The 23249-nt window shown below is 44.1% G+C and overlaps 2 protein-coding genes across 2 annotated transcripts; both read left to right on the forward strand.

Annotated features, from left to right (window-relative positions):
* Positions 1-5074: 5074 nt before the first annotated feature.
* Positions 5075-10635, forward strand: LOC117845098 (protein WVD2-like 2). The gene is given in 8 exon segments (XM_034726004.2): positions 5075-5210; positions 6542-6974; positions 7657-7742; positions 8088-8184; positions 8271-8342; positions 9098-9208; positions 9973-10175; positions 10177-10635. Coding segments are annotated over 7 exon segments (1023 nt in total). The 5' UTR covers positions 5075-5210; positions 6542-6545; the 3' UTR covers positions 10202-10635.
* A 4510-nt stretch (positions 10636-15145) lies between these two features.
* LOC117842984 (AUGMIN subunit 3) lies at positions 15146-22815 on the forward strand. The gene is made up of 19 exons (XM_072291902.1): positions 15146-15350; positions 15930-15966; positions 16176-16279; positions 16700-16895; positions 17510-17576; positions 17801-17904; positions 18671-18710; positions 18960-19014; positions 19627-19758; positions 20160-20229; positions 20777-20834; positions 20964-21019; positions 21096-21251; positions 21353-21464; positions 21548-21689; positions 21844-21919; positions 22012-22107; positions 22228-22361; positions 22448-22815. The coding sequence occupies exons 1-18, from the start codon at positions 15172-15174 to the stop codon at positions 22354-22356; spliced, it is 1809 nt and encodes a 602-aa protein (XP_072148003.1). The 5' UTR covers positions 15146-15171; the 3' UTR covers positions 22357-22361; positions 22448-22815.
* Positions 22816-23249: the final 434 nt, after the last annotated feature.

A 23249-nucleotide genomic window follows, 5' to 3' on the forward strand; every position in this document is an offset into this window, starting at 1 on the left:
GACGCGATCGAGTGACACGACGGCATGATGGCGGCCCGGCGCAGCGCCTGGCGTCCATTGATTAGCGTGGCGCGCGCTCGCTCGCTTCCGGGCAAAGCGTGCTAGGCTGCTAGCTAATCGATGCGGATTAGGATTGGAGCTGCTAGCTAGCCATTGACGGGACGGGGCACCGATCGCGCGATCCGTCGCTGGAGATGGCCACCCCTGGATCTCCAGTGATTATGCTATCTGACGACGCTGCACGGTGGGAGGGATCCACAGCAAGGCCAGCAAAGTGTGTACGGCGTACCTCGCTGAGACCGACGGCGCATGCGCCAAGAGGACAGGGTTTGCGGTGCCACGGCGTGTTCGTGACGGGAATGTGCAATTCATGACGCTGTCAGCAGTCGTGCAAAAGATGTGTAGTCGTGTAGACAAAAGGCATTTACATGCTGAGGTTTTTGTGGATGGATTTCGTAGCGACCTCAAAAATCGAGCCCTTTGGATATCAGGAATCTTTTATCCCTACACGTTGACGTCAGGCTCGGCAGCGAAAAGGTGCAAGTTCCAAATTCGCTTCTCATTGATCAACGCCGTGCTCAAAGATATTCTTTTTTTAAAAAAGCGGAAGTGGAAAGAAAACAGGCGCGCACGGGCGCCGAGCGCATCCACGTGAGGAATCGCTTCGGAGCGTGCACGTCCTCCATCGGCCTGACGTCACCTCGCAGGTGGCCGACGGATCCTTCCAGAACGTGCTTCCCGGGAGACAGAGGGGCAGCACTGGAATTGCAGCGCGCGAGATGCGGTAGGTCCCAGCGGAGCGGAAGAAAACGAGCGCGGCGCGGGGACCACCGTGCTCCAAATTAGCGAGCACGCTGAGGCTTACAGTGGGCCCAACAGTGGAATACTACGAGGGACCCATTTTCCGGTGGGGGTGGTCTCCGTCGGGACAGTCCCTCGTGCTGTCTGCAGCGTCTGCTTTTGTTTTGAATCTTCCATGGCTCGTCATGACCCTACCGTTTGAAGCTTGGAGGTCTTCACAAATGATGAATTGAGAAAAAAAAAAACAGAGAGAGAGTTCTACTTGGATGGAGGTCACTATGCAAAATCTAGTAGAATGGGCTTATCATCGTATAAAAGCTCTAATGGGAGAAAAGAAAAATTATATAAACTCATCTTTTGATTATAAAATTCAAAAGGATGCAGTGCCTCACCAGTCACCATATTGAAATATGACTACAGATGCCCATTGACCCAGTAGCGTTAGTGACATGCAGGAAGTTCTTAGTTCGAGACAATGTGTTAATTTATTTTTATTTTCATTCACTAGTGAGATGTCTGGATCGAGTGATTCAGCAAGTTGAACTCTTCGTCTCCCATACACATCAAATTAATCCTTCTTTGTCTTCTCATGCACTGTGTTGATCGAATCGCAAGCGAATTTAAATCCTCACCTCTTGTTACCAAGCCAATGTCGCCTTAGGGTACGGACATCATAGAGGGATACCTTTCCTTTAGGTTCAAATGGTGCGATTGAGACAATGATGTCTAATATGCGGTAGCTAAAAATTCTTTCCATTTTTACTCCAATTTTTTTTCTAACTCTTTCATGGCTCGTGAGGCCTCAAGTACTAACTATATTCCCACTGTTTTTGAAGCTTGGCAGCCTTGACAAACTTTACAAAAGATGAGATGGAAAAAAGGTCTACTTCATGTAGATTGTATCTAGATATTTGCCCTAGCCAAGTTCCAACTACTTATCTGGCTGAAATTTTCTGAAATTCTGCAAATTCAAAAACGTTCTTGGCTTAACAAAAAAAGCTCTTAATGGAGAAAAGAAAATCTTATAAATAACTGTACAAATGTGAAAAGGATGTAGTGCCTCACCATACTGAAAATAAGTGAATATGACTATGAATGCACCCATCGATCCATTGGCGTTAGTGACATTTCGGAAGTTCTTACTTACAGACAGTACACCCATTTATTTTTCAATTACCATTCACTAGCGAGACGTCTGGATCAAGTGATTTGGCAGGTTGAATCCTTTGGCTCCCATGTACATAAAATTAACCTGTTTTTATCTTCTCGTGCACGGTGTTCATTGAATTGGGAGCGCATTCAGCCCCGTACCTCTTGTTACAAAGCCAATGTCACCTTAGGTAGGGATATCATGGAGGGATACATTTCCTTTAGGTCCAAAGGGTGAAACTCAGGAATGATGTCTATGTGATAGCTAAAAATGTTATTGTTTTCCTTTTTCTCAAATTTTTTTAAAAAGATCAAGTTTGTTCATAAAAATATTTAGTGGATCCCACAACTATTTTTTTGAGATGTCATGAATTTTGTTCTCACCTTTGGCAAGCGACACACAATAAAAGTGTGACAAAGGCGAAATATAAACCTGCCGTCCCACTATCACTTCCACCACTTTTACTACCATCACCTTGTTACTTTGTCTATTCTAACCTGGCCTCTCGTTGATATGGTGTTACATATGATTAAGTCTTAAGTTAAAGGTTGATACATGGAACAAATTTAATTATAGTGGAAAAAAGTGCACAGGGCAGTGTGCTCCTCACTGCAATCAACACGCATATCCCACCACTATTTGCTCCGTTTTATCTACATCATGTGAAGTATAGCTACATCAACTACAAAGGCAAGACCGATTTTTTTTGACACGTCCCTAATACCATTCATGCTAGTACCCATTAACATGTCAAGTAGCAACAATCATTAGGATATTAACATTGCTATCCCCGCACCTCAGATCGTTACATCCTTTTCTGTTTCTTCAAAGTCTAGATCAGACATGAGAGCTACATACGCAACTACTTCTCGCACAAACGTCCATACAACTCGCTCACACAAGTATAGGTACGGAAAGAAAAACATCATTTTCCCAATTTACTTCGAAGCGACACATGGAAGAAAAACCCCTCTCGTTGCCACCCACGAAAGCTAACGTGAAACACAGGCGTCTACGGAATCGCATTGAAAACCTCACCCTGATCTTCCACTAATCCTTCCTCGCACGCCATGATCGAGTCGAGTGCAATCCTCACGTACTTATGCAACTGTTAACTCCGGTACCACTGCCTAGTGTCACCATTATGACGGTGGTTAGTTCACCCATAACCATTTTGCCGGTGCGAAAACCCCAACCTGCCCTTCAGAGCCCATCATCACTCACTGGACAGGGACCGAACACACGCAGAAAATCAGAAAAAGCTCATGCTCGCTTCCAAGTGAGGATCCGGATTCCACTGCGGCACTGCCGGTGGCAACGTATCGGAGGCTAGCGAGCGGGCGGGTCTCGGTCTCCGACCCTTTTTGACTTTGCAACGCCCTGGACGTTGACGGCCGCCCGGCCACACGGCCAGCCCCAGCCGCAGAGGATCTGCGACCCACCGCACCACGCCAAACCCCCCCGGGGTTTCAAAACGGCTCGCACCGACGTGTGCTAGGTTCCCGGCACGTTCGATCCCACCCGTCCGTCAGCGCATCGACGGTGGAGATCCGTCCCAGGGCGGTCGTGCCGGGGGCACGGGCGTAATTAGCCACTCTCCCTCAGTTCCGTCGCGATTAGCGCGCTGAGGTGGCGCGCGGATTAAACTGGGACGGGCGGGAGGACCCGGCGGTGGCCCGTGGCCCTCTTGGATCTCCATGGCGCGGTGGATCCTCCATGACCGGTGGGAGCAGGAGCGCGGGGCCCGGCATGGGGTGAGATGGGGTGGGACGGGGCGCGGTGGGAAAGCGACCGCGGTGGTTAAGTGGGCCTCGTTTGCCTCGTGCACTGTGTGCCTGTGTGTGAGTGCTCGAGTGGTCGGGTCACCGCCGAGTGCGCGGAACGGAACGGGAGCGAGCAGCTAACGGTTGCTTGGTTTCGTTAGCTAGCACGCATGATTAGGCTAACCGGTTGGGCCTATAGCTATAGGCCAACGTAATCGCAGAGGTCTTTGTTTTCCAGGGGGATTACGTTGGCGTTTGAGAGATTGGGCAGCTGAGTGTGGCTGGAAGGTTAGTCGTTGGACGAAGCCGTAGCGGCACATGAATTTGCCTCATCTTATCGTCGATGCTACAGATTAATTGAGTTGTTAGCATATACTAACACGGCATAGTTTGTTACAATAGTTTTATTCTAGCTAATAATGACGCACAGCGTACAGGTTGTACGTTAGTATACCCTAAGCAAAGGCAACCAGGAGCTTTTTTTAGTTTGTTTGGATTACTATTGACTTCAACTTCATGAGACTGATCAACATCTTTTTTACCCATTCTTATCTTTAATGTTGTGGTAATTTGATGCTGCTAACTTATAGTGCTGTTGGCTGGGTTCGTAATAATATTACCGGACACCGGACATAATCATTTTTGTCAACTAACCTGAAATGAAATTGTAAGCACCTCGCACATTGGAAAAAAAACACCGCAAAATGTGCCTTGGAAACAAACACGAGCGCATAAAAATGCTTCCATGGTCCTGCACGGCAACCACCAGCAAATGAGCAGACATGCCTTAGCGGGTTGTGAGTTGAGACGTCAGCTTCCGGTGCCGCTACCACATCAAGCTCCCAGCTCCTCACGGCCTGCTGCTCACAGACAATATCTCTGCAACGGAGAAACACTATTTAATCATAGAAAAAAAACATGGGATGATATCACTCCCTGTGCTTTATTATCCACTATTGCAAAAAATGGCGCTAACTAACCCAATTTCCACGTGGCCTGTCAAAATCACCCCGCAGCCCGGGCCAACCCGGCCAAACGCCCAAACCTGCCTGCCTCTCCCAGCACGGCACCCCCCACCCGGCCACCCCTCGCCTCACCTCCGTGGCCGGGCGGTAGCCTCACCGCCGGGCCCACCTCGCTTCCCCCGTGGCCCCGTCCCCCGCTCCGCCCCCACAAACAGCCGACCGCCCCCCGCCTGGCCGCGACCCACGCCCAAACGCACACGAGCGCACGCGGGCAGAGGCGGAGGCAGAGGCGGGGGCGAGGCGGCCGGTGGTGGGGGCGGGTGGAGGAAGCGAAGCGGGACGAGGGCGCGGTCGGCTCCGTGGTCGGCGGGGAGGTGCGCGGCCGCGGCGTGGCGGGGAGCTGACGGCGTGCCGGGCAGGTACCGAGCAGCCGGGCACCACGGCGGCCGCGGCAGAGGCCAACGGCGGCGGGGACCCCGGGGCGGCGGCGAGGCGGCGCTGGGATCTGCCCGGCAAGGCGGCCGAGAACATGTAATGGCGCTGGCTGGCCTCCTGCTGGTACTCTGTTTTCTGTTTGTTGGGCGTTGTGGGTGGGGTTTCCGGGGCTGCTGTCGCCTTGGCGCTTGGGTTTCCCGAGCTGGGTGGTGGATCCGGGTGGCTCGGTGGGCCGATTCCGGGGGGTGGTTCCGGTGATTCGTGTGCTGATTTTTGGGTTGGTGGGGGCGGATTAGGGTTTCGCCTGTGTGGTGGAGAGGCTCCGGCTCTTGAATGGTTCCTCATTGCGTCATAGCTGAAATGGCTGGTTTTCCAAGAAATTTTTGGTGGAAATGGCCGGTATTCATTTCTAGTTTTCGTGGGAGACACTAGCGGGGTCTTGAAAATGCTTCCCCTGCAAGCAAAGGGAATGGGATAAGCGTTTGAAGTCGCATTCGCGTGGATCCTTAAACAATTTGTGGAATAGGCGCGTTGACCGATTATTCGAGGTCGTGTTCTCGTGAAATGGTTGTCCAATAGGCGTGTTGCAATCAAGATGGAGTTTTTTGAATGTTTCTAGTCGTGGTTTTGTACTTAGCGGTGCCTAATTTTATATTTCTCATGTTGCGTCCTGCAGAAATTTTAAAATTGTTTGAGGATAAAAAGCTTGCCGATTCTAAGCTATGTGCTGTGAAGAATTTGTTATTTTGCCTTAGTGGGCATGATGTAAGGGCTGTCTCCTTTGAATTCTTGTATTGCTCCTGTGCGGTTTTTGGGACTGCGATTCAAAGTTTATGATTTATTCAAATTTTGTTGGTAGTAATTGCCTGGTGAAGTTCGTAATAGATTCAGTCCGCCATCTTAAAATGCAAAATGAAATTTCCATTTTTTTTGAATAATCAGAATTTAACTCTTGTTGTGAACTTGGAGGCCAAGTTGGAGCTATGTTGCGACTCGTAATTCATTTTTTTTGGTACACCTTAAATTTGAAGCTTCTAGGTGACCGTTTACCAAATTCATTTAAGGTTTCCACTTTGCACAATAGCTCCTGAATAGAACATAACTAAATAAGAAATGCATTTGTGATATTACATGTGGCCTTTAGAAATTTCAGATGATAGAATTGACCATTTTTATATAATCGTTCTGTATTTGTCGGTTAGCATGTCAACATACTGGAGTTTCTGCTTTGTAGTACTAGTAAGTGTAGTGGCTTGCATGTCATTGATAATGCATATGAATATATAGTTGTTCTTTTCTTAGTTGTGAATGATTGATGGAGTGCAATATTATATTGCTGTTTGACTCTATTATTGTTCTGTTATTCTTTTATGATTTGGAATGTAAGGAGCTTCCAGATAGTTATATTTATTTTTTTAATTTTGCAGTGCAATGGGGAAAGAAGTTGTAGATATGTCTACAGATGAAGAATCAGACTGTGCAGTTATATGTCCACCTAACGGAAATGTTGATCATGGGGAAGTTGTGAGTGGCAGCCATGATGAAGATTCTCCAGAAAGGCAAGAGACCCCTTATGCCATAGACTCACATATGGACAGCAATGGCCAGGAAGACGTGCCTGTAAACCAAGACTCGCCGAAGCTGATTCATGAGCAGGAGTCGTCTCTCACCAATTCACCAGCAAAGCCTGCTATAGCTGGACAGCAAGGGTCTAGCCGTACTGTTGCTGAGCCATGCACTGTCGCAGCTGAAAGGAGGTCATCTAGAGCTGGAAATTGTGCTCCAGTTTCTCATCCCACCAGCAGCGGGGAAAAACTTTCTGATAAAAGTAGCTCATCACCAAGAAGCATGGCAAAGAAGGTCTGGTAGTCATCTGCACCCTCCTTTGAACTGTATCATTCATGCTTCGTCTGCTTCTCTTTTTGTCACATGTCTCCTGCATGACATTTGTTTGGTTAAAGAAATATTTAAACCACTATGGTGTCAGTACTGGCTTGAAAAAGCTCTGAATGTTTTACTTCGCTGTCTTTTGCTACAAATGGTATAAGCCGGTACACCCTCACTGTGCAACATGTCCATTCCCATGGGATGGTTGCTTCCCCATATTTGGAAAATTAAGAGTTCAGTTAACTAGCTATTGTGATACTTCCACTCAGTTACCCCTACTTACTGCTGTAAAAGATGTTTTAAATTGCTGCATGCTGTTTGATAGGATTATGCATAGTCGAATAACATGATTTTTTTCTCTTAGATTTTGTTCTTCATTGATTTGTCCATATGGTGGGCCTATCAATCATATTTTGACATCGATTAAGCATCTGAATACCATTATTAGCAGTTTGATTTATTCACATCAACCTGAACAAACACACAAAATTGTTTTATTAGTCTTGTTTATTTGCGTAAGTGTGTATTATCTCTTTTCTGTTTACTGGCTGGCTGGCTGTAGCTGTGATTCCATTTTCTGTAATCTGCCAAGTTAACTTTTGGAGATGAAATAGGCAACATTAGTGACCGAGTTTGTACTGTTTATGGGTTGCAGAGTCCATCAGTCACACCCAGGAAGCCTCTCCAATCTGACAATACTTCTCACAGTCAAGAAGAGGACTCATATTCTGTCACTTCTTCGTATCCTTCCGTTTTTCTTTTCAAATATGGATCACATTGAGTTTCTCCCATTTGACTTAATGTTCTGTGTCTCTCTTTATTTAATGTTTTTATGTGTAGTGAAATTGGTACAAAATTCCATAGAATTTTCAATGGAGCTCTTTCTTACATCTTGTAACTGATCATTACTACTCCCTCTAGTCCAAATTGTAAGTCGTTTTGACTTTTCTAGACATAACATATATCTAGATGCATAGCAAAAGCTATGTACCTAGAAAAGCCAAAACGATTTACAATTTGGAACGGAGGGAGTAAAATAGATTGCTTCCAGCATTTACATTAGCCCGTTTCCTGAGCTGCTTACAGAACTGTAACTTCAGCAAGAGCTGGAAAAACTAAGAAGACAACCGTTGCTGTTGCACCTACATTTGTCTGTGATAATCGTGCTGAGAAGAGAGGAGAGGTATGCATGTAATTTCATGGTAATATATCTTGATAGCTAGGTTCAGAGAGTCAGTCTAGTAATATGAGCTTTGTTGGTTTCATTAGTTTTATACAAAACTAGAAGAAAAGCGGAAGGCTTTGGAAGAGGAGAAACTCCAAGCAGAGGCCAGGAAAAAGGTAAGTCTGCTATGGTTTATTTGGTTGAATTGCTTGAATGTTGGTTGCCTGTTTTGTTTTGTGGCATCTGGCATCATGAAAACAATTATACAAAATGGCTATTCCTAATGCATTGAAAACTATAGCAAAGAAATTTGAATTTCAAATTAAGCTACCCTTTTTCCACGTTTTGTGGTATAATCTTTCGAATTTCATCAAAGCTGTTTTTTTTACATGAGTCCTGCCTTGTCTCTGAAATACTAATTGTTCAAGGTTTTGAAAACCATCAGTTAAGCAATTTTTATCATTTCCATCTTGTTTGAGCATGCATTTGGTTACTGTGGTGAAATGTAAAAAAGCATGACAGGTTAGGATATGCTTAGGGGCATTAAAATGAACTTATCTGTAGGTCTATCCATTTTATCGTCCATTAGCTTTCTTTTGTAACGCACCTGTCAGTAGTTGTAGCAGATACAAGATTTGTAGTTCTGTGGTACTTGAGACACATGTCTAAAATGGTTGTAATTCTGTGATTCTGTGAAGTTTACTCTAGTTAATTTCTTGCATAAATACCATCACTATGCTTGCGCTCTTTATCCTTTTGTAACATCATTATGTTGCTATGTTTTAATCAATAATATAATTTACAAAAAGGCTTTGATATCTGCCCACCAAGAGGGTGTACTCCTGCTTATCAAGCCTGCTTAATGATGCCCTTTTGATTAAATCATTCTGGGGCTAACTATTGTTGCCATTATTTCTCTCCTTTTTTCTAGGAAGAGGAAGAAGAAGCTCTAAGACAACTAAGGAAGAACTTGGTTGTCCGAGCAAAACCCATGCCAAGCTTCTACCAAGAGGGACCCCCACCAAAGGTTGAACTTAAGAAGGTAATGTGTTTTGTGTTGTCTGCTTTTTTTATTATGATCCATAATATTTCTGTTTCAGATTACTCAATTGATATATCCGTTCTGAAGGAATCCCTAGGAGGTCTGTTTCATGAATTATTGTGCTTAGATTCTATTCATAATCTCACATTCCTTGCCTTGTGTTGTTCCATCATCTTCATAGCAATAATTTTCATTTTTGCTTGGTATGTTGCTTTTCTTTGGGTGTCAGGACACAAGTCTGTTGGGGGAATTTTTGCAGCATTATTCATTTGTATTCCTGATGCTTTCGGATGCCTCACATTAGTACCAATACCATGCAAGGAAAATGTGCCCCAAATGAAATTATTCCTCTGTTTCTCCGATGCATACGACATGCTGCACAGCACATAATTGTAAATTTGAACTTTATGGACTCATGACTGTCCCTTTTCATTTGGTTCTCACAAAACAAATATTTGTTCCTTTTCATTGACTTGTTCAGCATGACAGTAAAAATTTTCTCACTAAACAAACTGGTAGTCTTCCTACTCCAGTTACTGGTATAAATTACTGAAATTAGCATAGTTTGCATGAACAATCAGTATAAAGGAAGATGTTTTCTTACATTACTAGCGTTTGTGTATATGTCTTCAGAAGTTCGAGCACTTGAACATGTTCATGTTACATTTGCCCGACCGATAACCTGTTAAATGCCCTAATGAAAAGCAGTTTGCTTTTAGTGTGTGTACTCGTGCAAGCCTTCACTTTTTGCTTTTTCTTTATAGGTGCCCCCAACTCGTGCTAGGTCACCAAAATTGACACGGAGAAAGAGCTGCAGTGACACCCCTCATACACCCGAGGGAGGAAATGGCAGCGCAGTATGCTGCCGGTTGCATCGTCACAGCATTGGGAACTCCAAAGATGTTGGCAGCAAGGCACAATGTTCTCCGAAGGGCTCTTCGAAGACTGGATCTGCTACAAAATCCAGGGCCACCAAATCCCGGGAAGACCTGAAGGCTACCATGAAGAAAGTTGGACAGCAAAGTGCCACGAATGTCGCTGTAAAAACCTAACTCATGAGGCATTCTCACTCCCATGCAATTTTTCATTTTAATTTATACCTCACATCACCAAAAAGATGGCCTCACGCCCCGACAACAGTGTGTTTGTTGCTGGATTTTTTTTTCCATTGTCCTTGTAAGAACCATGCTACAAGAGACCATGTGCTGTTCCGTGTTGTAAATTTGTTGAGGTTTTGTAAGGAGTAACCGAGTCGGTTCTGCAAGAACCAAGCTGGCAGCCGATGAGCTGTTGGAGTGAGTGACACTGTTGAAGTTGTATGGTGGCATTGGCAAATCCTATGTATTGTATCTGAGCTGTAACTTATTGTGGCCATTGGCACAGCGACTGTGATTGTTGTTGCAAAATCTGATCAGTTCATCATTCAAGTATCCTTATGGATTTGAAGGTTGGTGAGTTTCTTCTGTTCATCAAAACTTTAAATTCTAAACAATGAACAGTATCCTGGCAACTGATCGAGCTTCATATATCTGTAGGCGATGTCTTATTTGTTGAATTGACTTTGTGGTTTTTTTTCTTCAACTTCTATGACTACAAGTCTGTCCATGACAGATCTGCGGCTCCCAAATTAAGCTGCGACGCGCTCGGACTAACATCGAGGAACATTGAACCTGGAAGCACAATTTTTCAATGCGTGAAGAGGTGCGATTTGCGCACTTGAGGTAAGGTAGTGAGGTTTGAATCTGTATGATTTGGCTGGCAGGATCTCACTTCGTGGTAGTTGACTTCGCAAGGTGTCATACTTTCTCCATATTTTCTACCGATGCAAGCTAAACGAGGAAGCCATGCAAATGGCTTGCTAAGCATGTACGTTACTCACTACATGGCATCTGTGCTCGGATAGGACGGTCAGTATCCATGTAAAGTGAGCTACGGGAAGAAACATAGTTTTCTTTTTATACATATAAAAAAAATATGCATTCATAATTTTACAGGGACCGGAAAGGAAGTGTTCTAAGCTGCAGTATCGGAGCAAATTAGATTTAGTTGACGACAGCTTGACTTCAGTGAAAGTGAACTAACGCTAGTTTCCGCAGCATTATAAGATTAAAATGGTATACAAAGTAAAGAAACCCTATTAGCGAAGAATTTGGGAGTGTCCGGTAAAAACGAAAGGATAGTTACCGACAGCTCCAAGACAGCCCTGCCACTGTCAAAAAAGGGCTAACAAGTTAGGCTCTCGCCATGATGCTGTCGTGCACGCTTGGCCATCCCGTCTTTGCCTCCAATTAGTCTGTGTGGTTTGACATTTCCTTCGCTTGCCACGCGTGCGGCCGGTAAATTTGAAGCACCTTTGCTTCTGATTTCACGGCTCCTTATTAATCTAATCGCAAAGCCGGTTTCACGTGCACTGCCATAGTGGCACCAAAACCTCTTTCACCGGCCTCGCTTAAGTCTCTGGCAATAATTCTAGAAGAAATCTTCTTTCATGGAAGCGATGTCTTGAGTTGTATTCTCCTTCGAGCAATGTACCAAATCACACAATGGCCACAATTTAAACATACGAATTTCAGTAAACACTGTCGATCCGCTCCTCCAATGGGACCAGTATGAGAGACGCTTAAGCTAGCTACACCTGTACACTTTGTTGGATGGGCAAATAAAATGTAAGCTGAAGGAACTGAGTTTGACTCCGTTGACAAAAAAGAACGTGCTCATTCTCCTTTGGTCCTTTTCAATTTTGACATGAACACAAAAGGGCACTTTTGCTTGCACGGGTTACGGCACACCGCCCGTTTCCTTGTTAATTGCTTCCCAGGATCGGAAGATTTACGTACGGCCGGCTAACTGAAAACGACAGTGATCAGTCACAAACCGTGGTCTGTTTTTGTCTCTCTGTAGACACTGTAGTGGATCAATATCCATTGACAAGCCTGGAGAGGCTTTCCGACAAAACGCCCCATGGTCAAGTTCCAAGGCAGAACGTCTCTCCATCTATCTCTGCACACTCTGCTAAAGTGCACACCACATCGTGTGTAGCACGTACACATGGCACGTCTATTTGTATATATACATACGCAGATGCAAAGAACGTAGCAACAAGAGCTAGCTAGCGTTGCGTTTCGGCTCCCTCTGCAGATTGAGGATTTCAGGTGCCGATTGATCATGAGGCAGCAGCTCGTCGTAGCAGCGGTTGGGATCCTCCTCCTCCTGGGCTCCGGCGCCGCCGTGACATCTTCGGCGGCGGCGCGGCTGCCGGTGGAGAGTAGAGGAGGCTCGGCAGGGCGGCAGGGCTCGGTGGTGGTGCAGTCTGAGAGGACGACGTCAGCGGCGGCGGAGAGCTCGGCTCAGCCGTCGGGCTGCACCAACGGGAGCGGCCCCGGCGGCTACTGCCACCCTCCGTCGGGGCATTGACCATTATTGAGCCGTTGAAATCTGCAAAATACACGCTTATACTATGAGTTATGATCAGCGAATGATGGTGCCGTCTGCGCATGCATGTATACATATACATGTGTATATGTTTATAGAAAGTGTCAAGTACTATATAGCTAGCCCAGTAAGGCCGCAGTACATGACTACATACATGCATTCGTCATATGATTTAGGTAGTACTCTCTGAAATATGAGGTACACCATATAATCATGTTCTTTTCTGAAAATGGAAATATATTGTTGATAGCAATATACATGTATGATCAATTTATATTCTGAATTTTATATCAAAGACTTCAACACGGCTGCATGATGTGCATTACGCCCTCTCACTGTTTACTGCTGCGGTCTCCTACCATGATGTCATGCCGCATGTGCATGGCTGGGTAGTCACAAATAATAATATATCCAGGGGTAAACAAAAGTTTTCGCATGATGATTGTAATCTATACCCTCGGATTATGATAATCCTATATGCCCTATGCCCATCTCAAGAAGTCTTCAATAAACGAAATATTGAGTAAGTGAATTTTAAACATCCACGCTACCGCATGGCGAAGAGCAAAGCCCGCACATTTTCTCGTACCCCGACCTTTTACAACGTGAGCTCCCAGCTATCCTGCTCTGCCTGCTAGCTCTTCTATCCTGCTCTGCCTGCTAGCTCTTCTCTCTCTTAGGGTGCGTTTGGTTGGGAGATAATGTAGAATGGGACGATCCCGTTCCAGTTTTTCGGGATGGGATGATCCCATTTCTTGTTTGGTTGAATGGGATGGGTCCGTCCTAATTTTTTGTTTGGTTGGAGAGATTGCTATAGACGGGACGAGCACCGTTTTCTTCTTCTGTTAACACCGTTCGTGGAGCCCCACTTGTCATACTAACCGCCATCTTCTTCCTCCACCCCGGTTCCACTCTTGGCACTGTTCTTGGGCTCGTCGTTGCGCCGCCGGGGGAGCTTGCCCCGGGCACGCCGCCCGTGAATCGGGCCTCGCCGGCCTCGAGCCGCCGCCCGCGAATCTCAGGGGCCGTGGGGGAGCTCGCGCGCTCCCGCCGGCCGTGCTCGCCCGCGCCGGCCGCGGCGGAGCTCGCCCGCGCACGCCGGCCGTGCTCGCCCGCGCACGCCGGCCGTGCTCGCCCGCGTCGGCCCCTCCGCCGGCGGCTCCACCCCACCCAACCTCGCCCCCTCCACCGGTGCGGACGGACGGCGAGTGACGGGGGCGAAGTGGGATGCCCCTGTCCGCTCGTTTTGGTGGAATGGGGGCATCCCGCGTCTGGAGGGTATATTCCCTCGTAGGGATGTCCCCATCCCACCTATCTCCAAACCAAACACGGGACGAAGTGGGATCGTCACGTCCCGTCCCACTTCATCCCTCAAACCAAACGCACCATTACATCCTGAGCGAGTGGCCGCGTACTATTGGAGACACCCTCGTGAGCTGTTCAAGGCACGCTCTAGAACAAATTGACACACATTTACAACCATCCACATTCATACCAGTGCGGCGGGGCCCACGCGTCAGCGGCATGGGAAATGCCTGGGCCAGCGTGCCGTGCTGGCAACGAATCTCGTGAACGGTCAACTCCCACCCCTGGCCTACCGTCTTTTTTTTTTTACCTTTTCGAAAGATTCTTACGAATACTGCTCTAGCGGAACCAATTTAAAAAATAAACCCTTAGCTTAGCGCCATCCATACTGGCACCAAGCTTACAGCTGGCGTCAAGATCCATGCGCAGCTGCTAATGCGGATGCCGACGTGGCGGGGGTCTTAGCACAGTGGATCTTGGCGCCAAGCTTGGCGTCGTAGGCCTTGGCACCGAGCAATTTACCCCATGCCTCCTGACATTTTGAACGAAACAAGTATAATTATTCCGAGGAGTGTGCAACAAACTATGCTCTAGTTCAACTGGTTAGGATGTGGGCTTCTTATCCCAAAGACCTGAGTTCTCAAACCCTTGTCTTGAATCTTTTTTTCTACATTTTATTTTTTTTTCTCCCGCTTCCTTCAGGTCTTTGGGATAAGAAGCTCACGTCCTAACCAGTTGAACTAGAGTGTAGTTTGTTGCACACTCCTCAAAATAATTATACTTGTTTCGTTCGAAACGCCAGGAGGTATGGGGTAAATTGCTCGGCGCCAAGGTCTACGACGCCAAGCTTGGTGCTAAGATCCACGACGCCAAGACTTGGCGCCATCATGGATGGCGCCAAGCCCCTGCCACGTCGGCATCCGCATCAACAGCTGTGCATGGACCTTGGTGCTAAGATGGCTGGCGTCGAGATGTGTAAGCTTAGCGCCAGCGTAGATGACGCCAAGGTAAGGGTCTATTTTTGAATTGGTTCCGCGGGGAAGGTATTTGTGAGAATGTTTTGAAAAAGGCTAAAAAAACAAAAAAAAGTCGGCCTGGCCTACCACTCCTTCCATCCAATCGCAACCGGGCCCCGCCACCGGCCACCCCTCGCAAACTTCCACCCCCACCCCTCCATTTCCCCACGCATCACCACTCGGCCCCTCTCCCTCCCCACGCCGCCGGCGATGAGCGCGAAGCAGCTCTGCGACGCCCTGGCCGCCGCGGGTTTCGACGGCCAAGACCCGCTCGACCCGGAGAGCCTCGAGTGGGCGTTCCTCCAGGGGGACGACTCGCGCCGGGTGCTCGTGTGGGTCTGCGCCCGCCTCCGCCCGGGCAACGCCCTCTCCGCCACCGACCTGGAGCTGTACGGACCCCCTGATTCCCGCCGAAACGCTCGCGCTACCGTTAATCCTGTGATCGCAGTCGGACGCGCGGTGCTGGGGGGCGTTCGTTGCGAATTAGACTAGTCTGGGGACTGAATCGGCGGAGACGAGGTTTCGAGTTTTGGATGTGCGATGCGGGAGGTATAAACGGCGTTGTTGGGATTTGGGTTGGGTTTTGAATTTCGATCGAAATTGGCTTCGTAAATTTATTTGTTGTGTTGCAAAATGCTTGTAGGGAGTTGTCTGTGAAACTTGCGGGGAGAGAAGGGTTTGCATGAGAAAACTCACACACTTGCACACCGGCATATGCATGCTTTGAGAACTGTGTATGATTAAGCTGAAGAGGATTTGTATAAAAGGGATTGCTGGAACTTTTTCATAGTGAAGTATAATTGCTAAGATATGATGATATAACTGATAATGAGCATAGTTGTGTATGAAATTCTGAATGAAAGCACCTTTGTTTTTTGGCCATATTTCTTTACTTTTGCTCTGGAGTTGTTCCATAATGTGTAATGGCTCTCAGGCTTATACTGGTGCAACCATTGCATGAATCGCAGGTATGAGCAGCTTGAAATGGAAGGGAAGCTATTGGAGGTATGGAGATTTAAGCTTCATTTGTGCGGTTATTCTTCCGTAAGATACTTTCATTGTGAAGTATATGTAATGAGCAGTGAGGTTAATTAACCGTCTTGGACACAGGCGTCTGTGAATTATTGCTTTCTGTTAGCTCAAATTATTATTCTGTGCCTCTATCTAGGGAGAGATGTGTGCTCCTAATTTGACTATTTGAGTGCCATTTTCAGGGGGAGGACTTGGATTTTGCTTTCGACAGTATTTCTGCCTTCTCAGATAATGGGGAGAACCAGGATTACACTTTTTTGTCGGAAGAAAGTCTTGAAGACATCCGGTAGGCTATCTCATTTGATACTGGAACTAACTGATGAACTAGCATTCTGTGCACTGCTTTTGCAGAGCTGCACTTTCCTTACTCAACCCAAGCAAAAAACCAGATACAGCTTTTCTTATAAGAACTTGTTTTACTTTGGCTTGCCGTTTTATTTCTAGAGTTTTGTCTGCTTGAGTATGCCGTTTGTAGTTATAGGTAGTTCATTTCATTTTGCAAATGATCTATGGGGATTGGGGAATAGGTAACATTTGAGTATTTGAATAACATTGTTAGTCTGACTTGGCTTTGATATCGGACAGTTTAGTGAGTCATACAGCGAAAATATGACTAGGTTCCCTTCATATTAGAGCATATACTTGTCTTGTCAACTGTTTGTTTTGATCTCTCCATTTACCAAGGGTTTTCTTTTTATTCTTCTAGCGACTCAAAGCTTGCTCTTAGAGCTGAAGTTTCTGATTTGGAAAAGCAGCTTGCTTCTCTGGAATGGAAGCTTGATTTACTTACAGCACAAGCTACCACCATTACCCAGGGAAAGAAGTACCGCTCATCTGCTAAAACTAGAGCTAACGGACAGCTTACTGGCTTAGATGAGAAATTCGCTAAGAGAAGTCTAGAGGTAATGTTCCTTGCCTCTGCCATGGCTACAAAACCAGTAAACCATACTATGACACTGCCCATTCTGTACTCTAATTGCATGAGATATTTACTGGAATCTGTGTCATATTATACTACGGTATTCATGTTGGGCTTTAGAACCTGTCATCTATTGCCTTGTAATGAATGGAAACCATTTACTATATCTAACTTGAGGAGTAACTGAGGCTCTTTCTGTTGGTGTAAGAAGCGAGCATCGCTTCGGACCTAACATGCATTTTTTCTTTTTCCTTTTTCGTTTTCGTTTGTGTGTGTGTTTGTATCCTGTTTGGAAGCCTTCTTTTTAACTCCTCTTTTGAGGACCTATCCTTCATTTTTAACTTCTCTTCATTAAGAAAAGGGTTATGCTGATAGGTGCATGCAAATAACAGGGTTTTACTTGACTGGTCCACATGTTATCCACCCATTTTAGTGCTTTTTTCTTTTGATGATGTCTTATGTCAATTCGTAGCTAGTTGAACTGACGTTTATAGTTCTTTCTAATCTGTTCAGTTATTTCTTGTAGGAATTCACTCTAGCACTTGATAAGAGAAGCCTTTGCTCTCTGTTCTGACTTCTTTTAGAACATTCTTGTAGATGAATGCAGTTCTTGGAAAACTGGCTGCAACCACCCAGGAGTTGTCTTATTACCATTCAGAAGCTGGTATTTCTATTTCCCTTAGTTTGTACAAATGCAATTAATTTCATCTGATTGCATTGCTTACATTGACATGCATTTATCGCCTGATACTTCAATTTTGACTTATATGTGCATGCAAATGTGGTGTGTAACACAATCGTTTTTTAAAAAAGGTCTAGCACGATATAAGGGGTAATTTTTAAAATTTCTTGTCAATATTTTGATGCATTGCATTTTGTTCCTCACAGATATTGGAGTCTACCTGTCATACTGTGACTTCCAGTCTTATGTGAGAAGTAACCTGGCTTGCACGAAGGGACTAAGCAGATGGTTCTCTAAGAAATTTAAGAAGGTGTTTTTTGTTATCATGATCTTGCTATTCCCATATTAACTACATTTATGTTTGATAAACATGAATGTATGATTATAAAAGAAATTCTATTTGGCTGTAAACATACAATTGATATTGAATTTAAGGCATACATGATGCATGCAGCACATTTTGTTTTTTCTTTGACTTTAGGGTCACTGTGCTTTAAATTTTAGGTACTTCAACACTTCAGTAACTTGGGCTCACCCATGAGTGAATGCTTATTATAAAGCAGTGAAAACAAGTCCCAAACTCAGAATAAACGGGCATCTGGAGATTATTTTAATTGACTTCATACAAGGTTCATAAGAGTGGAGTCTTAGATTCTGGATTCTGGTAGAGTGAATTTGTGCACAAGGATGACATTGTTTTGCTAGGTTACTAAGATGTACATGATCTGATGTGTGTTTTAAGCTGTCTTATGAAGCTGGAAATTATTTGCTTTGATCCATTGCTAATTATTAAAGTGAATCCCAAGTTCTTTTTATTTCAATTAATTATTTGATATAAGCATTCATATGTATACCAAATAGTACATTGACATTCTCCAATAGTTTTCTGCACTATCATAATTTATGTGAATAAAAATTAAGTTTAATTGAAAACTACTATATAACATTACCCCACGAATGAATAACTGGTCTTGTATGTGAAATAAACTAAATTGTTGAGGCTAAATTTACTGCTAAGTTAGAATCATTGTTTTACCACCTGCTTGCTGATCAAGTTCTTTTATTGGGTATGGTAGGGACCACTCCAGCTTGTTGCCAAAGATGACAAACCAAGAGGTGATACTTGCTCCATATATTGTATCTATAGTTTCATAGTCTTACTTATGCCAGCAAGAGCAGCTGAAATTATTGATATTTCTCTATTACTTTCATCTCATCATTACCTTTTAAAATTTTAATATGTAAATTTGGATTTGCCCTTCAACATGAAGTCATTCATATTCCTATTTTCTTCTACACAAGGTTTAACAACTTATGCTTAAGTTGAATTAAACCAATAACCAATTTGTCCTCCCTTTTGCACAGGAGATTTTGTGAACTCTCACCATTCTGTTGTCGAACTGAACCGAATTAACTCCATGTAAGTACTTATTGGTCTGCCAATGTCAGTGATCTGTTTATTTTTGGATTACTACACTGCATATTATTGCACCTACAATGTTTTGGAATTTCTTAATTGTTTTACCATCAAGTTTCATAGTATGGCTGCCAGGATGTATTCTGCTTCCTTGCAAGTATAAATGTTGATGAATTTAGTTTTTCCAGATGGTATTAATATGAAATGAATTTGAAGTTTATTTTGATTCATCTTTTACATGGAATAAGCTGTATTTAGTTGAGTTTTGGAAGGGTACCTTTTTTTTTCTCTCGAACTATTATTTGTTTGTTCTTCTCCAACTCAACACCAAAATCAAACATCTCTGTGTGCTATGGAGTCTTTTAGATATTAGCTTGCCTGCTTGTGGAATGCCCACCTATTTCCTGTCTTCCCTGTGTAATCTTCCATCCCAATTAACCCTGTCACCACAAGTTTCATCACATCAATATAAAACTCATCAAGACAAGTTAAAATCTGCCTTGATAGAAAACTTAAGAATTTTCTTCATGACATTACCTCAGAACTGTATTTTCTTTGTTACTCTTTTTCCTTCTAAAAGAGATTGCTATTCTGATGCTGCTCATTTGTTGACAGATTCGCTAAAAGTAAGAGACGGTACATAGAAGCACAAGTAGAATATGCAAAAGAGGAGGCTATAGTATCAATGCTGAGAATTCAATTGGCATCTCAACAGTCATATATTCATCAGGATAGTCATTCTCTAAGGTATGTAGTGCACGATTAATGACAGGTATTGAGTATGACTAGTTGCTTTTGAAAGAGGGACAAGACCGGGGTAGCATTATACTATCCTTTGGTTGCCTTTAAAATTTAACTGCTTGACTCCTTGATGCCTCTATGATCATTACTTGCTTTGAATTATAACATAAACAAATGGAAACTTCACAAAATCCATTGGCAATTAGCCAATCACCTTAGGAGGAATGGAGGACCCTAGGGTGTTCGTGTTGTTGTTCTAAAAAAAGGGTGTTTGCATTGTTTTACTATTGTATGGTAGTACTGCAATTTACTATTCATATATCTGCTTTCTTGGCATTTGTCTTATCACTGTTATAATACAGTTACTTAATATGTCTGATTTGTGGTTTCACCCATTTCATCTTCAGGAGGAAAAGCTCTGAACTTTCTGAAGAACTTAAAGATCTTTCCCTTCATGTGCAAAAATGCTTATCTGAGGTAATTTTCATCACAATAATTTTGTTCATTAATTAAACATGGGCACCCTAATAAGGGTATCTCTCTGGGTTCAATGGATGATTTGGAATTGTTAAGTTTTCATTGCTTGAAACCTTGGTTTAATGTTTGTGCTTTTCAAACATGATATGCTTTCCCCAAAAGATGTCAATAATCTCCCAGCCATGTATAACTGGAATATCATGGGCTCATTCCTGTTTCAGCTCATATACTGTTTTTTTTCCAGATAAATAAAACTAACAACCACATACTTGTTTACATGATTTTCATGTTTTAAAGCTGTATACTTCAAACTAATTCCAATATGTTTTTGGGATATGTTGCTCAATGCTCTATTGCTCATAGTTTATCTTTTTCTGAGCCAACTTCTGGTTTCTTTACCATTCATGGTCTCATGGAGCTATCTCATACTTTATCTGGGAGAATTCCAAGTTTTTTTTCTGGAGGTGTACAAAGTTAAATGTTCTGTATTAATCATTCTATTTTTCCTTACATTATTAACTTTCTGTATGCATTGCCCTTTCTTCAGACTATTACAGGCCTGTGCGCGGATCTTGCTGAACTTGCAGGTGCTAATATTTTGGAAGGTGTGATTCTCTCATGACTCAATAGATATTTAAGCCCCCCCCCCCCCCCCCCCCCCCCCCCCCCTCTTTTTTTGCATTATCGAGTCAATGGTATTGTATGTTTCTAAGTATGAGTCTATGACCTTTTAGGAGATCACAATTTGAAGCTTTTGCGCCAGGAATGCTACATCAGCCATCAGAAGAAGGTACCTTATGAGTGATGACAAGTTGTTTTGGACATTTACCAAATAAGTGTTCGTGGACACACTTCAATTCTTGCAGTTCATCAATCATCTGGTCAATCAGCTTGCTGCTCATCGGTTTCTGAAGATAAGTTGCCAGCTTGAAAAACGAGCAAAAATATCGAGCGCTTATTCATTATTGAAAGCTATAGAATTGGAACTGCAGAGCTACTTATCAGCTGTCGATGTCCGCCTGGTATTGCTTGCTGATTTTATCCATTAAAATCAGAATATTGTTTAGATTCTTTTCGATGTGCTCCTGGTATTGCTTACGAAATATACTGCATGAATGTGTAGGATAAATATCATTCAATTAATCAAGCTGCATCTGAAATGTTTGAAGAAGGATCTGTTGATGACCACGATTCTTTTCTTCATGCTGTGAGGGATATTCTTAGCAGTCACTCAAGTAAGCAGGATCCACTTACAGTTTCTAACAGTGTTATCTGCCTCAAGTTGGAACAATCGAGTAATCCTCTTCATTTTCTGTAGATTCTCAAGCAATGACACCAACATACGTTTCATCATATGGTTTGGTCGAGCAGATATCAGAGCTGCATGATGAGCTCCAGTACCTTCAGCATGAGGCTGAAATCGTTCTTCCCCGTGAGCGAGGAAGATGCACTGACGAATTGTGAGTTGCCATTGCACATTGTGCCCAAACTTCTTCCACCTCAGTAGTTTTCATCTGCCCATTGGATATTTAACATTAACAAGCCCCTACTGATAGGATATTACATGTTAGATCTTTGGCCTAATAATTACATCATTTCCATCTCTCTTGGCAGATGCAGGATGATCCAAACACTCGAGCAAACTCTCGGCGTGCCCCTTTCAGATGGGCAACCAAAACTGACACCATGGGTACATTGCTCTCATCCATGTCTGTTACCTTTCCCCCTATGATCTCTATTTCGTGATCTGCCAATTAGTCATTTCGCAATGTTTTACCACAGCCACTGGCTCAGTCGCTTGAAGAACTGGAAATGGTCAGCCAACAGGTCTATTCCTCTGTTAGTGAAGTGACACTGGCTCGGGACGAAAAGGCCGAGGTACTACACATTTGTTTCTTCCACTGTATGTGACTGTATTCTGCATGCTGCGGGTTCAGAACACGTCGTTCTTCTTCCTGAGTTGCCTTAACAGATGCTATATTTACAAATGTTCTGCAGAACTTAAAGCAGCCTTCACGCAACGCGCAGCAGGAAAGACAGGTGTTCGTCGATTTCTTCTGCCGCCCAGGACGACTCGAGACCGAAGTGAAAGAGCTTTTTTCCCGTGGTAGAGCTCTATCTGAGTAGTTAAGGTGTGTCCGAATATTTTTTACCCCACTCTGATTCCCAAACCAGCATCGTCTCTCATCATTGCAGTCGTTTTTTTCCCTCTCCCCAGGGTTGGGCGACTGTAAGTGCTGTCGTCTGCAAGACTGCAAATGTACATTCCTCAGTGTCCTCAAAACATCCTCTTTCCTCTGTTGCACCTTTGCAAATAATACACGCAGCAGAGTTTTACGAGGAAAAAGAAAAACGAACTTTCTCACTGTCTGCCACTCTCTCTTCAAGGCGAACTTTCTTTTATATTTTCGTTAATTTGAGAGTTTATGTAGTGACTCTAGTTTTCGCTGTGGACCCTGTTACAACAGTGAAAGAGAATAGCGGATACATAATAGCCTACTCCCTCTCCCTCTTCAAACTATAATAATACATATGTACCTATATGTAAGATTTATATCAAAGGATGGGGGAGTAGGTTCAAGCTTACTCGTGTTCACCTTCCACCGTCCTTGATCCATCGGCATGAAACTTTCGCTTGACCTTCCATGCATACCGTCGGCCGCCATGTCGCATCCTACAACTGTACATCACAAGTCAAGAGCAATATTATCCTACACAACATTGTCAACCACTCATACCTTCAGTTCAGCTGTGACATCTTGCACTTGTAAGATCACTTGCTTGCCTTTATGTCATCCGAGTATAACCACCATTGGTCCTCGTGGTCGTCGCCTGAGGGGTAAAGGGGAGAGCACTCATCTCTCGGTCGGCTCTTGATTCCTAATGATCTCCTCTGAACTGTGACAGTTGCTTCATAGTATGACTGGTTGCCTCAATATTAGTTGGTTGCCATAATGCAAAGAATTTTTTTTTACTAACCGGTGCCGGCTTGTGTTACAATTCGGCAATGATAGCCTACT

The sequence above is a fragment of the Setaria viridis genome, chromosome 2 (genome assembly GCF_005286985.2).
Source record: "Setaria viridis chromosome 2, Setaria_viridis_v4.0, whole genome shotgun sequence".
In the NCBI taxonomy this organism is placed as follows: Eukaryota; Viridiplantae; Streptophyta; class Magnoliopsida; order Poales; family Poaceae; genus Setaria; species Setaria viridis.

What these genes read in the sequence shown, in the direction of transcription:
- LOC117842984 (XM_072291902.1), top strand. Translation starts at nt 15,172, where the DNA reads ATGAGCGCGAAGCAGCTCTGCGACGCCCTGGCCGCCGCGGGTTTCGAC. An exon ending in TGGAAGGGAAGCTATTGGAG is followed by an intron (nt 15,967 to 16,175) that starts GTATGGAGATTT and finishes TGCCATTTTCAG; the next exon opens with GGGGAGGACTTGGATTTTGC. An exon ending in CAGGATAGTCATTCTCTAAG is followed by an intron (nt 19,759 to 20,159) that starts GTATGTAGTGCA and finishes TTTCATCTTCAG; the next exon opens with GAGGAAAAGCTCTGAACTTT.